General features: G+C 40.9%; 1 protein-coding gene across 2 annotated transcripts in view; it reads right to left on the bottom strand.

Annotated features, from left to right (window-relative positions):
• The window catches only part of zmat4a (zinc finger, matrin-type 4a), an 82,007-nt gene that overhangs the window by 32,471 nt on the left and 29,793 nt on the right, over positions 1 to 19,743 (bottom strand). For both annotated transcript variants that reach the window (XR_003597549.1, XM_028033321.1), the window contains exons 3-4: positions 15,297 to 15,386; positions 2,863 to 3,019 (exon numbers count right to left, since the gene is read on the bottom strand). Coding sequence is in view for 1 of the 2 variants with exons in the window: in XM_028033321.1 (XP_027889122.1) it covers positions 2,863 to 3,019; positions 15,297 to 15,386 (247 nt within the window). In the remaining variant the exon portion in view is untranslated. The remainder of the gene's footprint in view (positions 1 to 2,862; positions 3,020 to 15,296; positions 15,387 to 19,743) is intronic.

Below are 19,743 nucleotides of genomic sequence, written 5' to 3'. Positions count from 1 at the left end.
TTGATCAGATGCAGTTTTTCTGAAAGGGATTGTGCTACTAACTTAACAGTAACTCCTGAAGCAAACATCATCTTTACAAGAACTATCATAGTGGTTGTATCACTGCATCTGCTTATACTAACAAAACTCCATATGCCTCTCTTTCAGCTTCTAGCTGTGAAACATTTACAGGCATAATGTCAGGTTCTTAATATTTTAGCTGTGCAGGACGCCACGGTTACACACTTCTCTCACGGCAAAGAAGTGTGAAAGGATAAATCAAAGTTTCAAACTGTGGTTTCGCTCCAGTTTTCTCAATCCCCTCAATATGCATAGGAACGTGCAAAATAGGGGACAGTTCGGCCCTAAAGTACCGAATAAATTAATTCAACACAAACTCAGCAACGAGAACAAACAGCAAACGCTGTTTTTCTGCATCAACTTCTGGTTCAATCACTGCCTGGGAGCATAAATATTTCAAGCTGCCGAGTAGATTTAAAGAGAAGCAGAGAGATCGATGCAGAGCCCTGGGATAAAAATGAACAGAGCCCAAAGGTGAACGAACGGCAGGCTGTGAACGCAGCACAGCGAACCGGCGCAGAGGTGACCCGAGAAAAACCGGCTAGGGATTTCTGCATGGTTTCATTTAGGAATGCATCTTTTAAAGTGATTTTTTTTCTTTACAAGAAAAAAAGCAAGCATACTGTAGACCTCTGCTGGTCTGAAGATGCAGCGTTTTTGTTTTTCTTTTCTATCTTGTGCTTCACTTTGAAGTGAAAATTCTACGGTGGTTGTGCAACAAGAGGAAAAAAATTCGGCTCCTCCTTTTTGACCAAGACGTTGGTGCTCCATTAAGTAGATTCGGTCTCACCACAGCAATAAATGAATACATTTAGGACGGCTGAACAATGCACGGGCTCAGACAAACACCGCCATCAACGCGCAGCGCCTCAGCTGCGCCGAGAGCAAAAAGTAAAAACACGAAGCTGTGAAGTGCATATAAATGACCCGGTCAAGCAGAGAGCCAAGAAGCGCTCGTAAACAAACAAAGCTCACGGCCAAACTCTGCACATACACACCGCTGTGTGTGTAGGGGTGTGTGTGTGTGTGTGTGTTATCAGTGACTGCCTTTCACACCAATTTGACAGTAAAATGTTTGCAGAGTTTCTGGCTTCGTGTTAAAGCCCTCACACCCCGTGACCTTTGCTTATTATTTCCACAGCTGCCGATTTGTAAGAAGATTAAAGGTGAGCAGCTGTTAGTGGATCACAATTATGCCAGCCTTCAGTCACCCCGAGGTAAGAACAGAATATCCCTACAACCTTTGTGCTCCTCAGTGGGCAAGCGACGGGCAAGTTGAAGCATGTGAATTTACACAGAAAGCAAGAAAACAAAATATAAAAGCAGAACTAAGAGAAACATAACAGACAGTAAAAAAAACACATTTACAACGTCAGAAAACCCTGTTCAGGGGCAGTGTGTGATTAAAATGGAGTAATTCACTCAGTGATTCGAGAAAAGCAGATTCTTAGCCAGATGTTAGGCAGTAATGAAAGTTTCCCCATCATTTCAGGAGTAAAGTGGTGAACTAATAGACTGACAACATGAGTACGTTCCAAAAGCACCAGCAACAATTTGGCCTGTAATTGTCACAGTTTGTGGACGTTTCGCATTTTGGGGTGGCAGCTGTGTGCGTCATGTTTAGTGATGAAAAGACCAAGCAGGTACGCAAACAGGTAAGAAATTTAAGACTTTTTTTTTTTTTTGAAATGATAAAACTCAAGAAGAAGTTCAAGAAGAACTGGGACTTGGAACGGGGCAAGGAACTAGATGTGAACCAAGGTGTTAAAACAGAGAGTCTGGCGCTGAAGAGAGAAAAATCAAGAGCTTGTGTGAGGGGCAGGACAAGTGAAGCACATGAGGAGGATTACTGGAGAGATTGTTCTCCATAAACCCACAGCAGCCACTGTTCCTCTGTTCCTCTGTTCCACTGGTTTCCGAGTCCTTTGCTGCAGCATTTTATGTTGGTGGATCTTCCAGATCAAACAACTTTATACAAGCAGCCAATCACAGTGATTTACTGACTGCTGAGAGTCCACATTAATATCAAACAGATAATGTAGTAAAGTGACTTGCATTGCAAAAAGCCGTGACAAAACACAACAAGACAATAATTAAACATATTGATGCTATGTGATAATATATTCAACTATAAATAGCTTCTTCATCATGACACTTTTTAATCCAGTCTAGACTGTATGATGCATTAATCAACTAAAGGATATTTGTTTTTTGTTTTTTTATTATTTTGCTTTGTATTTACACCAATCTCAGTCCCACCTAGCAACGGGGTCAACCACACCTAGCAACGGGGTCAACCACACCTAGCAACGGGGTCAACCACACCTATCAATCAATCAATCAATCAAATTTTATTTGTATAGCACATTTCAGCAGCAAGGCATTTCAAAGTGCTTTACATCATATCAAACACAGAAACACAATGCAACATAGAAACAACCGCACCTAGCAACGGGGTCAACCACGCCTAGCAACAGGGTCAATTACACCTCCTAAGAGAGAAATTTCTGTTGACTCCTCTCTCAGCAGTTAGTTGATTCACACATAAACTAGGATTATTTGGCAGGAAGCTTTAAGATGACATAGAAGCCCAGATTAATAGTAATATATGCAATCATAATACCAGACAGGTATTATGTTAAACCTTTCACTGGTTTATGACACATGGACATTGTCCATTTTTAATGTAAATAGAGAAAAATGGAACAGCTACATTAAAATTGCATGGATGGATGGATGAACTTTTGGACAACACAGCTCCTTCATTATTTATACTCGGAGCATTTTTACCATAGAATATACCTTTGGTTGTGATGGCAGGCTGTTCTCCCAGCAGCAGTTTGAGCCTCTTAGCGTGGATTTTACCCTGGTAGTGAGACTGTGCCACCACTGCTGAGGTGAAGGACATGTTGCACAACGTGCAGCACTTGTTCTTGTCCACGTCGCTCTCATCGCTGCCCTGGAAAGGAAAAGAAAGGAGCCAAAATTATCTGATGGGTGAGGCATGAACCCAAACTTCAAACAAACCAGGTACCAGTTTCGAGAGGTAGACGTTGCCATGGAGCCCGTTTCCCACCCATAATCAGACTGAGACCGTCTTTACAGGAGAGGCAATGAGTGCAATCTGCTTTGCTTCTTCACCTCATTATTTTTTGTGGGTCTAATGTCCTCTGAAAAATATTATTCTGTTTTATATGAAATAGGAAAATTCTTATAGGCCATAAAGTAAAGTATAAAGTAAAGAAAAATGAAGGTCATAACAAATCAGAATACTGTTGTACCTCTGACCACCTCTTAACCAATTCATTTCTCCAACATTTTGTTGAAACTTTTTTAACATAGCGCATTGAGCAGTTGGAAAAAATAAACTCTACATGCATGCAGCTAGAATTAATACGGGGAACTGTAGATTTATTTATTTTGCAAAATGTATTCATTAAGCTTTTTATAATTAATTGTTAACACATGCATCTATCATCGTTACAGTCATTATTAACACATCTATCCACACTCCCTGCCAATTTAGACAGTATTCAAATTAATTAAAAAAGCAAATGTGAACAGAGACTTTTTTTTGTTGTTGTTCTTTATTGTTTCACATTTTCATTAAGAATGCTGGAAAAGAGCCAGAATGCAAATGCTGCCAGCTGGCACCGACTCTGCAGAGCCGTTAAACACTTCAGTCTTTCCTCTCTTCTCTCAAAGGAGCCAATCTGGGATTTCAGCAGTAGTCAATTACTTTCAGCAGCACTCCATCACCTTCCCCCGGCCAGCAGAAGGACTCTTGTGATCTCGGCTTTAGTCGATTAGTGGAACTTTTCCCTCTCTGTTCTTCAGAGACACAAAAAGCGAAAACGAAGGGATTGGTCATCACTCACCAGGCTGTTCAGGGGGGAGAAATTTACTGTTTAATCTGATATTTTCTGTCAGTTTTTGAGACGACTCAAAAACTGATTACATTTTCTGTTCAGTAGAGATGCACCGATCCCATATTAATATCTGCAATGGTCCCAATATATATTTTTTTAATTCTAGGATCAGGTATTGGTTCCAATGTGCCTAACCCGTAAGGGCAGATCTATTCAGTCTAATTCTATGATTTGTGTCTGAGCGACATCTTGCGTTAATATTTATTTTACATTTTATTTTGAATTCCTAATTGCACTTTCTGAACCATTTGATAGGCTTTTTGTAGTTTATTTTTACATGTTTAGCCAAAGTGGTCAACCTGTTGTTTCTCCCAGTTTCAGTTTCTTTATCATTTCTGTTTTACTCCTAATTGCACTGATTGAACAGATTACAGTTGTGTTGTTTTTACCTGCTTGACCAAGTTTGTGAAACTATTGATGTATTTAAGTTTGCTGTACAGGTGCAGAGTTATCAAATGCATTCATATTTTAGTACAACAATGTCTGTGTTTAAAAAAAAAAGAACCATTAAAAAAAAAAGAAAATCAGGACTATTTTTCTGTATTGGATTGGTATTGCCCGATACTAATCAGATATCTGAGTCCAAGTAAAAAATGTGGATCAGTGCATCTGTCAAGAAGTGCGGTGTGGAAGGCGGTGAGGCAAACGCTGTAGACCCAGGTTCAAATGAAAATGAAGGTTTATTGTAGAGAATAGTCCACAAAACGTTCTGGACTGAAGAGAGCAAACGTCCAGCTGGTAGATGAGCTGGATAAATAAGCTGTTATTTAGGTGATTCAATAAAGAAAACCTAACATTATTTACATTATTTCAAATGTAGTTTTTTTTTATTTTTATCCCACAGAACAGAAATGTTGAGAAACTCCAACGCTACCAGACTTAAAGCTGCAGAACATAATTGTTACAAAAACATATTTGGTTTGTTGAAACTATGTCATGATAGTATAAGAGACAGATGAAGGTGGAAAAAAAGACCAGTGCTAACTAGGAACAACCAATCAGAGCCAGAAGGCAGGTCACTCACATGTGCGCTCCACTTCCCCCCTTTGCTCTCCGCTACGATACAGTTTTTCCCCTATTAGCTTAGCCTGTCATGAATGCTAAGGTTAGTTAGCGTAGCCACTGGTGAAACTGGTTTCCTGTAACGGTGAGTTGCTTTGCCTCCATTAGAGGGAGGTTTCCTCCACCTCGTGCGTAAAATCAATCGCGAGGTTGATTACGCACCTGTTATATATAGCCAATGAGAGCTTTCCCACTTCTTCTGCACAGTATCTCCGCACTAAAATCTGGCAATTAACGGAAGTCATTCTCATGCTAAAAACGTGACTTGTTGCATGACACTCAGTGCCATGCAAGAAGATAGCAAATACATATTTGTACCAACCATGTGAATGTGGAGAGAATCTCTCCACAATTTTCCTTTGACAAAGGAAAATGTCATCGTTCCTTCTTGACATGCTAATACAACCCTGTGTGCTCCAGACCAGTGAACCAGTGAAACGGTTCTTTGATTAGCAGCTCCTGGTTACGTCTTTCCCTCTGAATTGCTGTGGAAGGAAGAAGCAACACTTTAAATCGGTTTTCCAGTGTCAGTCATGCAAAAGTCTTTCCATCATGATTCAAGACATGAAGAATCTATTGGAGGGCAAATAAGGCTATCCAGTAGCTAAAGTTCTTTTAGTTTCTTTTTCTGAACTTTCACTCTCAATGTTTTACTGAAACGCTGCGTGTTGTGAGCTGCAACACTGCAAACAACTCCAATGTCCACAGGGAGAAAACCGCAGCTATTCCCCCAACAGAGTGTGATAACAGAGAAGCTCTTCTGTGCTGTGAGTCATTCTGATACACACACACACACACACACACACACACACACACACACACACACACACAGAACCCCTCCTCCTGCCCTTGGTCTTGTCCTTTACTAATTCTCATGTAGAAACTCTCTGGAGCCTCCGTTTCTTCAGCCACCAGGGATGCATCAGGCGCAGAACTCCATTTCATATGAAGGATTTCACAGTAGCATTCGCAACAGGAGATGAGATGCTAACCTCAAACAGGCGGGATCCATAATTTCATGCTTAATTAAAGCTGTATAAATGAGGGGCTAATTGCAGAGGAATGTAATTAATGGAGCGGTGTAGGTGTGTGTTCCCAGCCTGACAGTCGCAGCATCACAGGCAGACAAGAGTCTCAGCTGCATTGGACTTTTGAGCAGAAGGCGTCGCAGGAAAAAAAAAAAAAAGAAAAAAAGATCTTGCTTCTCCATTTGTTTCCCCAGAACCTCATGAGTCATCACAAAACCAAACACACGCTCTGCCTCGGCTGCCGTTTGTAGCGCAATCTCCGCTCAGCAATGAGAAATAACAGAATTCTGCACTGGTACAATGTAGGTCTCTGCCACACTTCATAGAATATGTAACTAATGGAGACAGGAAGGGAGAAGGTGGAGGAGACGGGGGTGCAGGCTGAGGGGAGATGGGCTTGTTTCTATTCACATGAGGCTTAATAAAATAATCTTTTTGATTTGCAGGCAGTAGATTCTCTTTGCTGTCAGCGCTGTGCAGCACATTCTCTTCTGGGCGGAAGTGGAACCTCGTGTACCTCGCCTCGCTCGTGTTTGCGCCATAGTAAAGACGCGGCGTGTGACGTCTCACTACGTCGGGCTGGTGCCGTTTGTTTTTGCAACCCGGTTCACAAATGGCGGTGAACCCACACCCTCCCTCCTTCCCCACCGCTGGGAGATCCCAGCGTTTTATTCCTCGTAGCTAATCCGAGCGCCGCACTGGCTGACGGCCAGTCAGAATCTGGCCGGGCCCAACCTGGCTCGGCACAGGATAATGTCTGGGCTAAATCAGGAGGCCGGGAAGCTCCAGCTACTCGTGTGCATGTCCCCTGAGGTGCACAGAGAAGAAATAGGACAGGACAAGATTTAAAAAAATAAATAAATAAAAAAAGACTGGCTCCCAACATAGCTGTGGACAATCCGGTGTTTTCCTGCCAAGCGAAGCATGCAGGCAACACTAAGCAGACACTATACCCTACAGCTGCAGGAGCGCACACACAGTGAAGTGACCTTCATATTAAACCTGCAGGCCAAACCAACAGTAGGGGGGAATACATCGTGGTTGGTCTCTTTGGATTAATGTGCAATCGTTCCAAAAGCTGTGGGAAAATGTTAATGTACGTTTTTAAATTTTAATAGAAACATGCCAGGCCACCAATGAATGACATTTTTCCTCTTTAGCTTAAGTGTGATGGATGGCTTGTATTTTGTCAGCCTTTTGGCAGTGGCTGCTTTGCTTTGCCAAGACAGTTTTTTAAAGTTTTTTTTACTTTTTTTTTTATTTGCAATCAACTTTACGCCAAAGATTTGTTTATGTATTCAAAAGTATACAAGTATACAAAAGTATACAAGTAGCCTGGACCTTACTGAGACTCAGACCTGTGGATGCTTTCAAGACACCGAAGCAAACAAACAAAAAAAAACACATGAAGTGGAGTCTAACTGATCATCACTGCTGGTCTGCTCCTGGGCGGACTGGCCATCAGGCATACCGGGCATTTTCCCAGTGGGTCGACAGGTTTGGGGCCAACAACCCTAACTTTTTATTTTTATTTGCTCAAAACCAATAGATCGGCATTATATTGTTCAGTCCCTCCAGCTCCTCAGAATTCTGTGATTACTCTCTCCTTCAGGTATTTCATACTTCAACATCCTCTCTGACCTGGACTAAGTCCGTCTCCCAGTCCATGGGCTGTCAGTGCATTGCAGAGTTATGGCCAGGAGAACCAGCGGAGCAGAAGAAGGGCAATCTGCTGGATTTCCTCCCGTTTAAGTGAGGATCAGGTAACCCCTTGTCCAGAGAGCCTTTTATTATTATTAATAATTCTTTTTTTATGCAGAAAAATCTCTTGAGATTCATAATCATACATGTGCCAACCGTTGCAGAAATGTTTCCTGAATTTAAAACTTCGGCCAAGGTGGCACTCATGCTTCAACATCAAAGCCCTGATTCAAGATTCTGCACAAGCAGGTCAGGAGGAAGTTATGCCGCCAAAGTTGATTCATCACTGAAGTGCAATCATTTAATTTAATAGTTTATATGCAGTTAATGGGGCAGGAATAGAGGAGACCGGGGATCCCTGTAAATCTGTTTTGATTCAGCATTTGATTCACCAGGATAAAAGCTCCTTCAGGTTAAGGATCTCTTTCATAAAAGTGTTCTGGCAAATGGCACTGCTTGAAAACACCAAGTGTATCTCAGACTTCACGAGTTAGTGTCAAAGACACAGACGTCCTTACTGGGGTAGTTTGTAAACTACCACTTTACTTTTCACAGTTCTGACCCACGGTGTTGGCTTACGTCTGGGACTGTGACGCAACAAAATGTGGAACTATGCAAACAGTTTTGCAAGCAACATAAATAACATAAATGTAACCCTCCATGAATAATGTTTCAGAGTCAAAGGATGACGTTACATTCTTGTCTTGTTCAAGAGGCAGTTCTTGGTAAGCCAGCTACTGATGACCCATTTTTCAAGGTGCTTTGATATTTCTAAATGAACTCATTCCGGTATCAATTTTTTTCTTTCTGAGAAAACTGCACTGCGGCTCTCAGGGAATGTACATTTCTATGATTTTCAATTATTCAACATTTACGCTGTGTGATCTCACACACTTCCAGTTTCCGGCTGCATATGACAACACTTTTCACTATGAAGTGCTCCACTGCCCTCAGATATGCACGCCTGGGGTCCTTCTTTGTGCTGACCTCTGCTCTCAGAGAGAGGCTTTAGCCAAATCACAGCCCTTTAATAGATACTAAGAGCAACAATTCACATGAAACCGCTCTGTAATGAAAGGTGGAGGCACTTAGGGAAGACAAATGGAAGAGTGAGGATTATGTTTCAAAGCGACAGGAGCTGAAACGTGACGTTATGAAGGTGAAACCGTATTCCACTTTCCTAAGTCTATTTTTTAGTTCGTTCCAGCTGAGGAAACATATTCAATACAAAACCAGCAGGACTGAGGAGGTGTCTTGCTTCTTCAGAGCCACGAGAAAGGTCTTAGAGCTGTCAATCAGTCTTGTGTGTGTGCTACTCAGTGTGCCAATATCAGAGGAACAACGTATCATTCCAGGAAAACTGTTTATCTGCCGTCATTGGTGGCCATGCTAACTATCCTTAGCATTCATGGCAATACGAGAGTGATTAACAGCGCTAAGACCCTCCTCCTGGCCCTGATTGGTTGTTTCTGACCAAGTGGTGTGTTTCTGTAGGTGGTTGTAGAACCACAGGAAGCTGGAGTTATTTACAGATCATGTGTGTCACACAAAATATCAGGTCACAGAGACGGATTAAAGAAATATGTAAAATCCTTGTTTTTGTAAAAGTTGCAAACTGCAGCATTAAAATTTAAACTCATGACTGTAAGAATTATTTAAAAAGAAAACATTTGTCGACTGTGACGAATTAAAACATGGGAGACAATAAGCTATACATTGTCTACAATTCTCTTGGGCTGTTTAAATTATGTAAGCAAATAGCACAAATGTGCAAATAACAATCTGCACCAGCATTATAGACGTGTGCTGCATCTGTATGCAGTTTATTCTTAGGCTGGCCATCTGTAGCTCATTTCGTATCCTTTAATTATATTATAATTAAACAGAAATCCTTATGTTTGAACACTTTGGAGACAAAATTAAATTTTCATCATACTTTGCTGAATTTATTTCTCCCACCGTGAATATTGTTGAATTCTGAGTACTACATGCGACGTCATGGCTTATGTCCAAACCACATCCTTATTGCTGGATTTATTATTTCACAGATCTGGTCCTGGAGAAGAAGAAGAAGGACGCTTCGGCCTTCTGGACGAGAGAGAACTTAAATCTAGACAGGTCTTCGTTCTTTGTTTTTTTTAAAAATGCGTTTAGGTCATGTCTTTGATTTAATGTGTTACATGGAATATGCCGTGCGTGTGCGCGCGTGTGTGCGTGGGAGTGCAATCTGCTGGATATTGCTCAAGGTGGGATTGAGGCAATGAAGCGCAGGACCACAATCACTTCTTGTTCAGCGGAGCCGGGGCAGACAACTGTGCCATCTCGAGTGCGATAGCTCCGTCAGGATCCTGCAGTGACGCTGACGGCCTGATTTAATCAGAACTGGCAGCTGAATAAACTGGCAGGCAAACACCAGAACCACCAGATCAACTACACAAGTCTGCACACATGAATATGCATATGGGATTTACTGCTGCTAGCTGAACCGTGCCAATAAAATGCAACACACACGCTATTTATATTTGACAAGTTAAAAGTTCAGTTAATGTGGAATGCCACACATCTTTTTAGTAACACTCGTGTACCTTTGAATAATTGAGTTCAATAAACGTCTCGGCATGAATCGAGCTTTTTTATGGCTGTATACAGATTTATGTAGTCCAGAGCGCTTTACAAAGCATTCAGTCACTCGCACACCGATGTGTGTTTACATGTGTATTACACCGAGATTTAGAAAGCACTGTAAATCCTGGAGTATTTTAAATCCAATTTCTGTTTGATTTTCACTTTTGGACTTCTTTTCTTCTGCGGAGCGGGGAGGAGAAGTGAAGCTGAAAGGAGATTAATAACTCTTTACCAGGCAAAAGCATGAGCTGATGATGTCACAAAAATGTCATTGATTTAGTCAGAAGATCAGATTTCTCTAAATCAAATCAGAATAAAAACCTGACCTGATAGAGAAAAATGGATGTCGTTTTTGGATAGAGTGGTGGCAAATAGTCCTAATTCAGTTGAAAAAACACAAACAATTTCCCTCCAATATTTCTTTTGTAACCCAGTGTTATTTGAAGCATTAAAGTGTAATATTTAACAAAAAAACATAGGAAAAGATCTGTAAGTAATCTCATGTCTGTGGCAGTGTGACAAACTCTATCAAACAAGCTGTAAGCAACATAACTGCTCTTTCTAGTATCTGACAACTGAATTGGCAAAGCTGTCAACAACATATTGATTTCCTGCAATAAATTTAACTCCTAATTTAATTGGCAATCTAATTAAATTAGGGGTAGCTGGACGTGTTCTAAATCTACAACTGCAATTATCATCCCTCAGGGCTTGCATGCTTTATGAATCACATCAGAATGGCATTTCTAAATCTTTTATGAAAATCTTATCGCCTTGTACAACCTCAGAGCTTTCCTTTTTTTTTTTTCTTTTTTTTTTTGCAGTGTCAAGGAAAATAAAGTTGTAGTGCAATTCTTATGCAACCATCCATATCTGTCTGAACTTCATTACTCTGCAGAAGATTAAGTAGGATGTGAACACAGACACCACAGTGTCAAAATAAAGCGACACAACCGGGGTTTGCAGTTAAAAGCTCCATATTTGATACTGTTGATCTTATTGGCGAGTTTTAAGTTTCCTTCGTGGGTCACCTCTAGCAGTAACAGAGCGAAACTTTTATTCTATCTAGCCAAAACTAATCTCTTTGGTAGAAAACACGGTGAACCAGAACCCTATACTAGAACACGTCCAGCTACTTTTCTCTAATCAAGAACATGCTACCCGACTCCCACCCATCCCCCACCTCAACATGAGAGCAGGTTATCAAAGCGACTAGCATAACCGGCAGCGTGTCCAGTTGTCAGATGCCATTAGACCAATGGGTCCATATGTAGGGCTGTGCCAGGTCAGACACACTCCCAGTGTCTGGAGGCAGAGCTGCTGAGTATATTTTTAGATTGTGCCACCTTTTAAGCACAGCCTGGTCGCATCACATCTGTGTAGTTTAAGTGTAGCTCTCTTCCATCATGACAATGTGCCCTTTTACGAAGGGCCTAAGGTCGGCCCATAGACCCAACAGTGATTTACTGTGACACTTAAAAAAACACACACACACAAAAAAAAAGAAACAAGGAGAGAACCAACGTGCAAGTCTCACACTGGTCTGGTCAAAACTTTTCCTCGTTCTGCCAAATCCAAATGAGATGGGGACATTTTTAATTGGGTTATTTTTCATCTCAATCTGCCTGTGGCAACAGGAATCAGGTTGCTCTGAGTCGTGTAGGACCTAGCCTGCTGCTGGAAATTAAAATATTGAAATGAAATGACACCTTTGTAAAGTTGCTCCACTGAAGGTGATCTCTGAACGTGTCATTGCTGCAAGGAGATTCTTCCACACTGTATTGCACATTTTAAACATCTATTAATGTGTTTAGAGCTCCTTGGCGCTCCGGCTTCCTGCCACAGTCTAAAATATAGTAAATAAAGTATATAATACTATATAGTATAGTGTAGTATAATATAGTAAATAAAGTATATATATATATCTATATATATATTAATATATATATATATATATATATATAAATTACACTATAGATCTATATTCATATATAGATATATTGTTCATCTTTACATGTTAAATAAATAAATAAAAGTATTTAAATATTTAGTCATTATTTTGTGTGTAGTTTGAGTCATGCAGAACTGATCAAAATACAAAATAGTGGCATTTGTTGTATATCAATGACGTTGGGGTCGGGTGAATGCGACCTGCCTATAAAAGCACAGGTTATTTATAAGTTTACTTTAATAACTACCCAGATCATGAATCCATTCATTCTGGAAAAGTCCCAGGTCCATCATAACCTTGTATTTCTTCATCTCTCATGTTCTTGTACTTTGGTGCATGAGTATTGTCTTTATGGATTAAATTGTCAGCGCTGCCTTTGTGGCTTCAGTCTGGGCCAAACACTATCCGCAGGCATGTAAAGTACAATAGATCAATCGTGCATTTGTAGTCTAACCTCTGCAATAAAATACATCCTCAGGTATAAACAAGACACATTTGAATGTCAGGGACTAAATCCTATTAGCTGAGTTTTCCGTTGCACTTTAATTTATTTGTCAAGAACATTTACACTAAGTCCTTCCACAGGATATTGTTCACAGAGGCCCCTGCAAAACATAAACAGTTAGGCTTATAACACAATGAATCCAAAGCTGCTATAAGTTTAGTTTGTAAGGCTTAAACTAAAGGCTTAAATATGTTTTCATTAATTTCTCCACTGCACACAGTTTGATGAAACAAGCTATTGATAGTGTAAATATTAAACTGCAATTATAAATGTGGACTTTAGTCTTTACAAAAACCAATGTATTGACACACATAGTGTGTGTCAATACATTATGACATGGGTTTGTGTGTCACATAATATTGACACACAAACCCTTTTAGTCATAACCATGTTTGATTTGTTATAAACAAAAAGGCACAAGACTTTTATATAATTATGGAATTTTTATCAAACCTTATGAAATGGTCCATTTTACATTATGCATGTTCCTAAGATTGAACAATCCATCCATCCATCCATCCATTTTCTAACACCCTTGTCCCTAGTGGGGTTGGGAGGTGCTGGTGCCTATCTCCAGCTAACATTCTGGGCGAGAGGCGAGGTCACCCCGGACAGGTCGCCAGTCTGTCGCATCGCAACACAGAGACAGACAGGACAAACAACCATGCACACACACACACACACACACACACACATAAGGAGCTGTTTCCTTCATCAACATGTCCATTCAGATCTGCTCTCATCACCACATCTACTCCATCAAGATCCTTCCAGAATCTCTTTCTGCATTACAGCCCATAAATTGACCCAAATTTCCTTGATTTAGGGAGATCAATGATTGGCCGATACTTCCACGTGAAGCAGATATTATCAATTGGTCTCATCAACCTCGAAAAAGGTGTAAAAATCAACGACTGTCTGCTCTCCTGTGAGAGAGGCATGACCGCCCACCAGGTCATGCCGTCAACAATAGTCACCCCTCTGTTGCCAACTCAGCGACTTTATAACTACACTCAGCAATGTTTCAGAAAACAAAAATCAGTATTGACAAAATTGGGATTGGCAGGTCAGACTTCTTAAAGATAGGTAATCAGTAATCGGACAGATTATTGATCCACACTATAGTAAAACAGCTTAAACCTCGCTGCCATTCCTCACATAAAACATCTACCGTTCTCCTCTGCATCATATCAGCCAGCTTTCTACCTGGAGCTAATCATTAAATATGAAGAGAATAGCAAACTGTCCATATAAGAAAGGGATAGAGATGAAATAAAAATAAAACATTAACATCGGCATAAAAGGGAGAGATGGAAAATAAAAGAAGCGAAAAGAGAGTGGGGAAAAAGCCAAGGGTGTAAGCAAAAAAAGAATAACGATTTACTGGAAACTCAACAAGGTGATAAAAGTAATTGCAAAAAAATGAAAAAGAAAAATGCATGAAGCTGAAGAAGAAATGACACAGCATAACTCACAGTATAAAAAGAAACAGCATAAGAGAGAAACAGAGTAGATGAAAAAAAATTGGAGAAACAAATGTAACTGACTTAAAAATGAAACCTAAAAAGGAAAGAATGGGAAGCAAAAATGGCTAACAAAAGAAATGACACAAACAGGAGAGGGAAATAGATGACAAAATGTCAGATAAAGACTTATGACAGTGATCATTAATTGATTAAAACTAGGGTTGAAAAAAAAAATAAAGCTGATGAAGGAAAACTACCCAGAGGTGGAAGGATGAAGGGGGGAGAAAAGATGTGATTGTAGGAGTGTGACAGAGGGAAGAGAGGGCAGGAGAGGAAATTAGAACAAAGAAAGACAGACAGGCGGAGAAGAGCGGAGCGGAGTGAAGGGATGAATGGAGAGGCGAACAGAAACAACAGCAGAACCGGATGATGAGCAGAGGCAGCAGGAGAGTCAGGAGAGAGCATTAGTGTCCCTTGATGCATCCTTATCTGGATCACAAACTCTGATTTCTCCACTGATAGCTGGCAGCGTCCCGATCACTGCAGCACAAACCTCCGTCTCTTCCCCTGAGCATCATCACTCCGACACTTAGAGTGACACCCAGAGAGTGCCTTCCATCGTCACGCCAACGTGGAATCTTATCACAGTGACTCTCCATTTTCCCCTAACTGGGACAAACTTGTTCACCAGCAGAACTTTTGTGCTTGCGGACGGTTTGCAGGCCGAATCCCAAACAACGTGTCGGGTTTAAATGAAAGGTCGGCGTCCTCTGCCACCCGTTGCTCACCAGGGTAGAAACGGTTGTCGTTTTTCTGTCTGCTGTTCTGACACATGAGGTGGATAATCAGCGATCACAATGAATGTTTCCCACAGCCCTGACTCCATGTGTGCATGTTGCAAGTGATTACAGAGGCTATGGGGGAAACACAGCTGAAGAAGAAAATAGAGATTTAACAGTAAGGACTCACATTGTCTGTTCTGAGCTTCTTGGCCGGGCAGCCTCCATCCACAGGATGTAGCATGTAATACAGCCGCACTTTGTTGGCGTGTTTCCGACTCTGAAAGGCAGGAAAAATTCTAATTAATGTCAGTTAAGTTCAATGTGTGTTACCTTTGCAAGATCACACAAAATGCTGGACTGTCTGATGTCATCACGGGTCAACCCTGAGACATGAAGCGGCCACATCGATGGCAGACACACACCGACAGGCGCAAACTTTTACTTCGACCACGGCCTGAGCTATGAACTAGAGATGCATCGATTCAATATCGATATCTGTATTGGTCCAGATGTCGGAAAACATTTTTGGATCGGATATTGGTGACAATGTGCCCAATCCATAAGGGCAGATCTATTCAGTCTAATTCTATGTCTTGTGCTCTGAGCAGTGTCATGCTGTATTACTATAATATTACATTATGTTTGGAAATCCTAATTGCACTTTCTGAACTTCACACTAATGCAGAAAACACCCACACTTCAGTAAAAAACTGAACAGTAGTGTACGGAAAAAAAAAGCTTTTTTCAGTTTGAGCAAAAAGAAAAAAAGTTACTGTAATGAACTTTTGAAGGAAACTATTCCACTGCTTCTTTTTAACTCGATAAAAATGTGCATATGGAAAGCTGATACCGTCACTGTGGGAGTTTTGACTCGGCTCTTGTGCCATGGGCATATTGCCTCCTCCCACTGCGTCATAAAATGCTAAATATCCGCAGTATTATGGCATAATTCTCTGAAAACTAAAAACCAAAACAAAGCCAAGGACCTGCTTTTTTTTTTTTTTTTTACCTCCGTTTAAATGTTTAAAGATGCTTAGCTATGAAGGCAGCTTGAGCAATACGTAGTGAGATAGTAAACAATTAAAGGAGGATTTTGTTACTTAAACAGAAAACTTCACAATGTTGACGGCTAGATTATGACTCAAATGATCTGTTCTCATCTAAAAGCAATTAAAACTGAAGAAAATACCACATTGCTCTTTTTGCCCTCACAGACAAAAATCTTTCATTTAAAAGGAAACGTCTTTAGTTGTAAGCTTTACTCATTCAGTGTTACAGCTACTCTACCAATTTATATAAAACAAAGATTATTCATTTTTGGGTACTGTAAGAAAATTGCTTAGGTATGACCTGTGTCATATGAAGCAACTTCACTTATTTTCTGTGATTATCTCCAAATGTCACATCGGCAGTCTAGACAACAAGCAATTACCACTGCGGCTTTTGAAGAACTGAACTGCACCTGCAAGAAATTTTGTTGTTTTTGGTCAAAGTTGTGCTCAAATAAGAAAAAAAAAAAAGAAAATCCCAGTCAACCTTTAATATTTTAAAAACAAACTTTAGTCCCATTAATTCCCACAAATCCGTGTTAATTGCTATGGCATGTTTCCTGGAATTTTACCACACTTGGCTAGCGTTAGCCTGGTGTGAGCCAGGTAAAGGTCAGCCTGGTTCTTCGCTTTTGCTTCGTCCAGAGGATTTAGGCTCTCGTCTACTGAGAGATGATTGCTCCCTGTAGGTGTAAACTCACTCAAAATTTTTTATTTTACCCAATCGCTCATGTTTGCTCATGACATATGTAAGGCACATATGTTCGACACTATGAAGCTTACCAGAAATCGCCTGCATTGTAAACAACCATCCTTCACTGTGAAGAGACAAGCACAGAGTTGAACAAGACTGTTGCTTAATTTAATATTTGGAAACACAGACTGAATGGCTTCGTTCACTTCCTCTGCTGACGTCGCTAAAACTACAGGCAGACTACAATTCCCCCCCCAAAAAAAGCGACATCATCCTTCACAACTTCCCTTTCCGTTTGCTGATTGGCCCGGTTGAAATTCCACCGGAGGAATTCACTTCAGTGGGAAAAAACCCAGACTGTGGTGTAAGCAAGATCTGAATAGAGCGAAGTGTTTTACGAAGACAATGGCCTGGCTAGCGATGTCTCTTATATCAGTTGATACAACCATAGACTGCTGAGAAAAACAAAGAAAACGTGCCCTTATTATTAGGAGTCAAGGTTTATGAAAAAGTATCTGCATGCGTTCCAGTGATCTGTCCATAATCCTGTGCTCATCTGGTTGTACTCCCGCCAGTTAATGGCGTAAACATGAGACAGATACAGCTATAATTACGGATAAGAAGTCTGAAAGGTTTTGGAGCAGTTCCTCTTCAGGATTGCTTGAATGTGAGGGTGGCTATTGTGCACGGTGAAGATTATCAGGACCGAAGAAAAAATCCATATCGCATTACTACCACATCAGTGAGCAGATCACAGATAATGTGATTCCAGACAACCCCCTGCTAAGGGGCCGGGCTGTTCGATGCCAAACAACCTGGGCTTGTTTTTTAAACAGACTCATCCCAGTCGGATGTAAAATCCGCTCCTCAGGAGTGCAAATAATCTTTAAAAGCTGCTAAGAGGCACTCCTGGTCCAAGAACTCAACCCTTGCTGGACATTTCTTCCTGTTCAGTAGCCACCTGCAGCAGCCTGCGCCAATTCCCAGCTGTGAATCTATTCATATAAATCTGAAACCAGATCTATGAAATGTAGAATTTGATTGCTACAACACTGCATCATGAACTAAACTAGATTTAATTTTTGAGGATTAAAGATGTTACTTGTTACCTGTTGAGTCTTTGTACTAGCTTAGCTTACTAAGCTGCTCCTAATTTTACTATCACCTACCAGCTGAGATCATCCTGTGACTGAAACACGTTCAGTCAGATCACATGGAGACCGTTTGTGAAGAACAGTTTTTAGAACTTGCTGCAGATTCTGGATTGGGTTTGGGTCTGGAGTTTGACTGGGCCGTTCCAACACATGAAGATGTTTAGCTCTAAGTTGTTCCATTGTAGCCATGGCTTTATGTTTGGGGTGGTCGCCCTGCTGGAAGCCGAGCCTCTCTCTCAGTCTCAAGTCTTTTGCACTCCAACAGGTTTTCTTCAACATTGTTCTGTATTTGACTCTCGTAATGTTCCATCAACTCTGACCATCTTCCTTGTCCCTGCTGAAGAGAAGAACCCCCAGAGAATGATGCTGCCACCACCATATTCGACAGCGGGGATGGTGTGTTCAGCATTAAATGGGTTTTGCATTTTGGCCAAAAAGTTCAGTTTTGGTCTGGTCTGACCAAACCTCCTTCCACATGTTTGCAGTTAGCCAGAAGCCATGTTGGACTTCTTATGGTTTCCTTTTAACAGCGGCTTTCTTCTGCCCCACCCTTTACAGACCCGGGGGCCATGAAAGTCATCATCAACATCTCTTCCTCATGTGAAAGGGCTCTGAAGCTATAGGATCCAGGGGTTATGATTCTAATCCTGATTCTTTTTTTTTCCTTTTCCTGCATGTGTTATTTTTGTTTTTTATTTTGTGTGTAAAGGTACGTGTATTCTTGTTCGACGCGTTCGCTTCTGTAAGGCAGCGTTTCCCAACCCGGGTCCTCCAGGCACACCGCCCTGCAGGTTTTAAATGTCTCCCTGCTTTTCTCCGTCTGATTCAGCTGACAAACAATAGTCAATTGAAATCACCTGGGCTGAAGAGAGGAAACACCTGAAGCATGAAGGGCAGTGAGCCTTAAAGACCAGGGCTGGGAAACACTGCTGTAAGGTAAATATGAGTATCTGTACTGAAATACAAAGGATAATAAAAAAATTTATCACAAAGAGAAAATAATTCTTCCTTATAACTGACTCTACAGAGTCCGACCAGCAGTGCAAGTAGAAAGTTGCAGCAATAAATCCCAGTAAGGACGTTCATTGTTATTCGATGAGCTCATTTAATGGTGACATTTAGAATGATTCAATGTCCCAGAGGCGGATACATTCCTGTGCGTTAGCTGGACAACATCCAGCGAGTTTTACTGTTATAGTTTTCCTAAATCTCTCTGTATGAGAGATCAGTCTGTTGACAAACTGGGACGGTAGTTTCTAATGTCATTAAAAACAACCATTTACTTTAAAATGCTCTTCCAGCTCAGAACTTGAAGTAATGCAAATTATAAAGACATATTAGAGACCTGGTTAAAGTGAACTTAACTTAAACATAGTTGTTATACAGTAATGCCTGATAACTTGTTTATTTCCTGAAACCATCAGTTCCTCTGTATGTTTACCATGTTCCATGGTTCCCCCCCCCCCCCCCCCCCCCTGTGTTACAGCACAGCAACAGTTTTCACATGATCCCAAAGTTTTAACGTGACGCTCACAGGAACTGGCTTGTGGGTTTAAATTTGTGCCTCACGTGGCTGGAAGCACATTTGGTGAAGCCGAGGGAGGAGGGTTCCTGTATTCACATTAAAATCCTGTCTGAGATCATAGAAACCTAAGTGTGAGTGGAATGTGAATGTCGAACTCCTTTAATATGACTAGCTTCACGGACGAATTGTCGCTCTTTCACAAAGATGTTTTG

Source organism: Xiphophorus couchianus, chromosome 12 (assembly GCF_001444195.1).
Source record: "Xiphophorus couchianus chromosome 12, X_couchianus-1.0, whole genome shotgun sequence".
Classification (NCBI taxonomy): Eukaryota; Metazoa; Chordata; class Actinopteri; order Cyprinodontiformes; family Poeciliidae; genus Xiphophorus; species Xiphophorus couchianus.
This window is presented reverse-complemented; position numbering and strand designations above follow the sequence as displayed.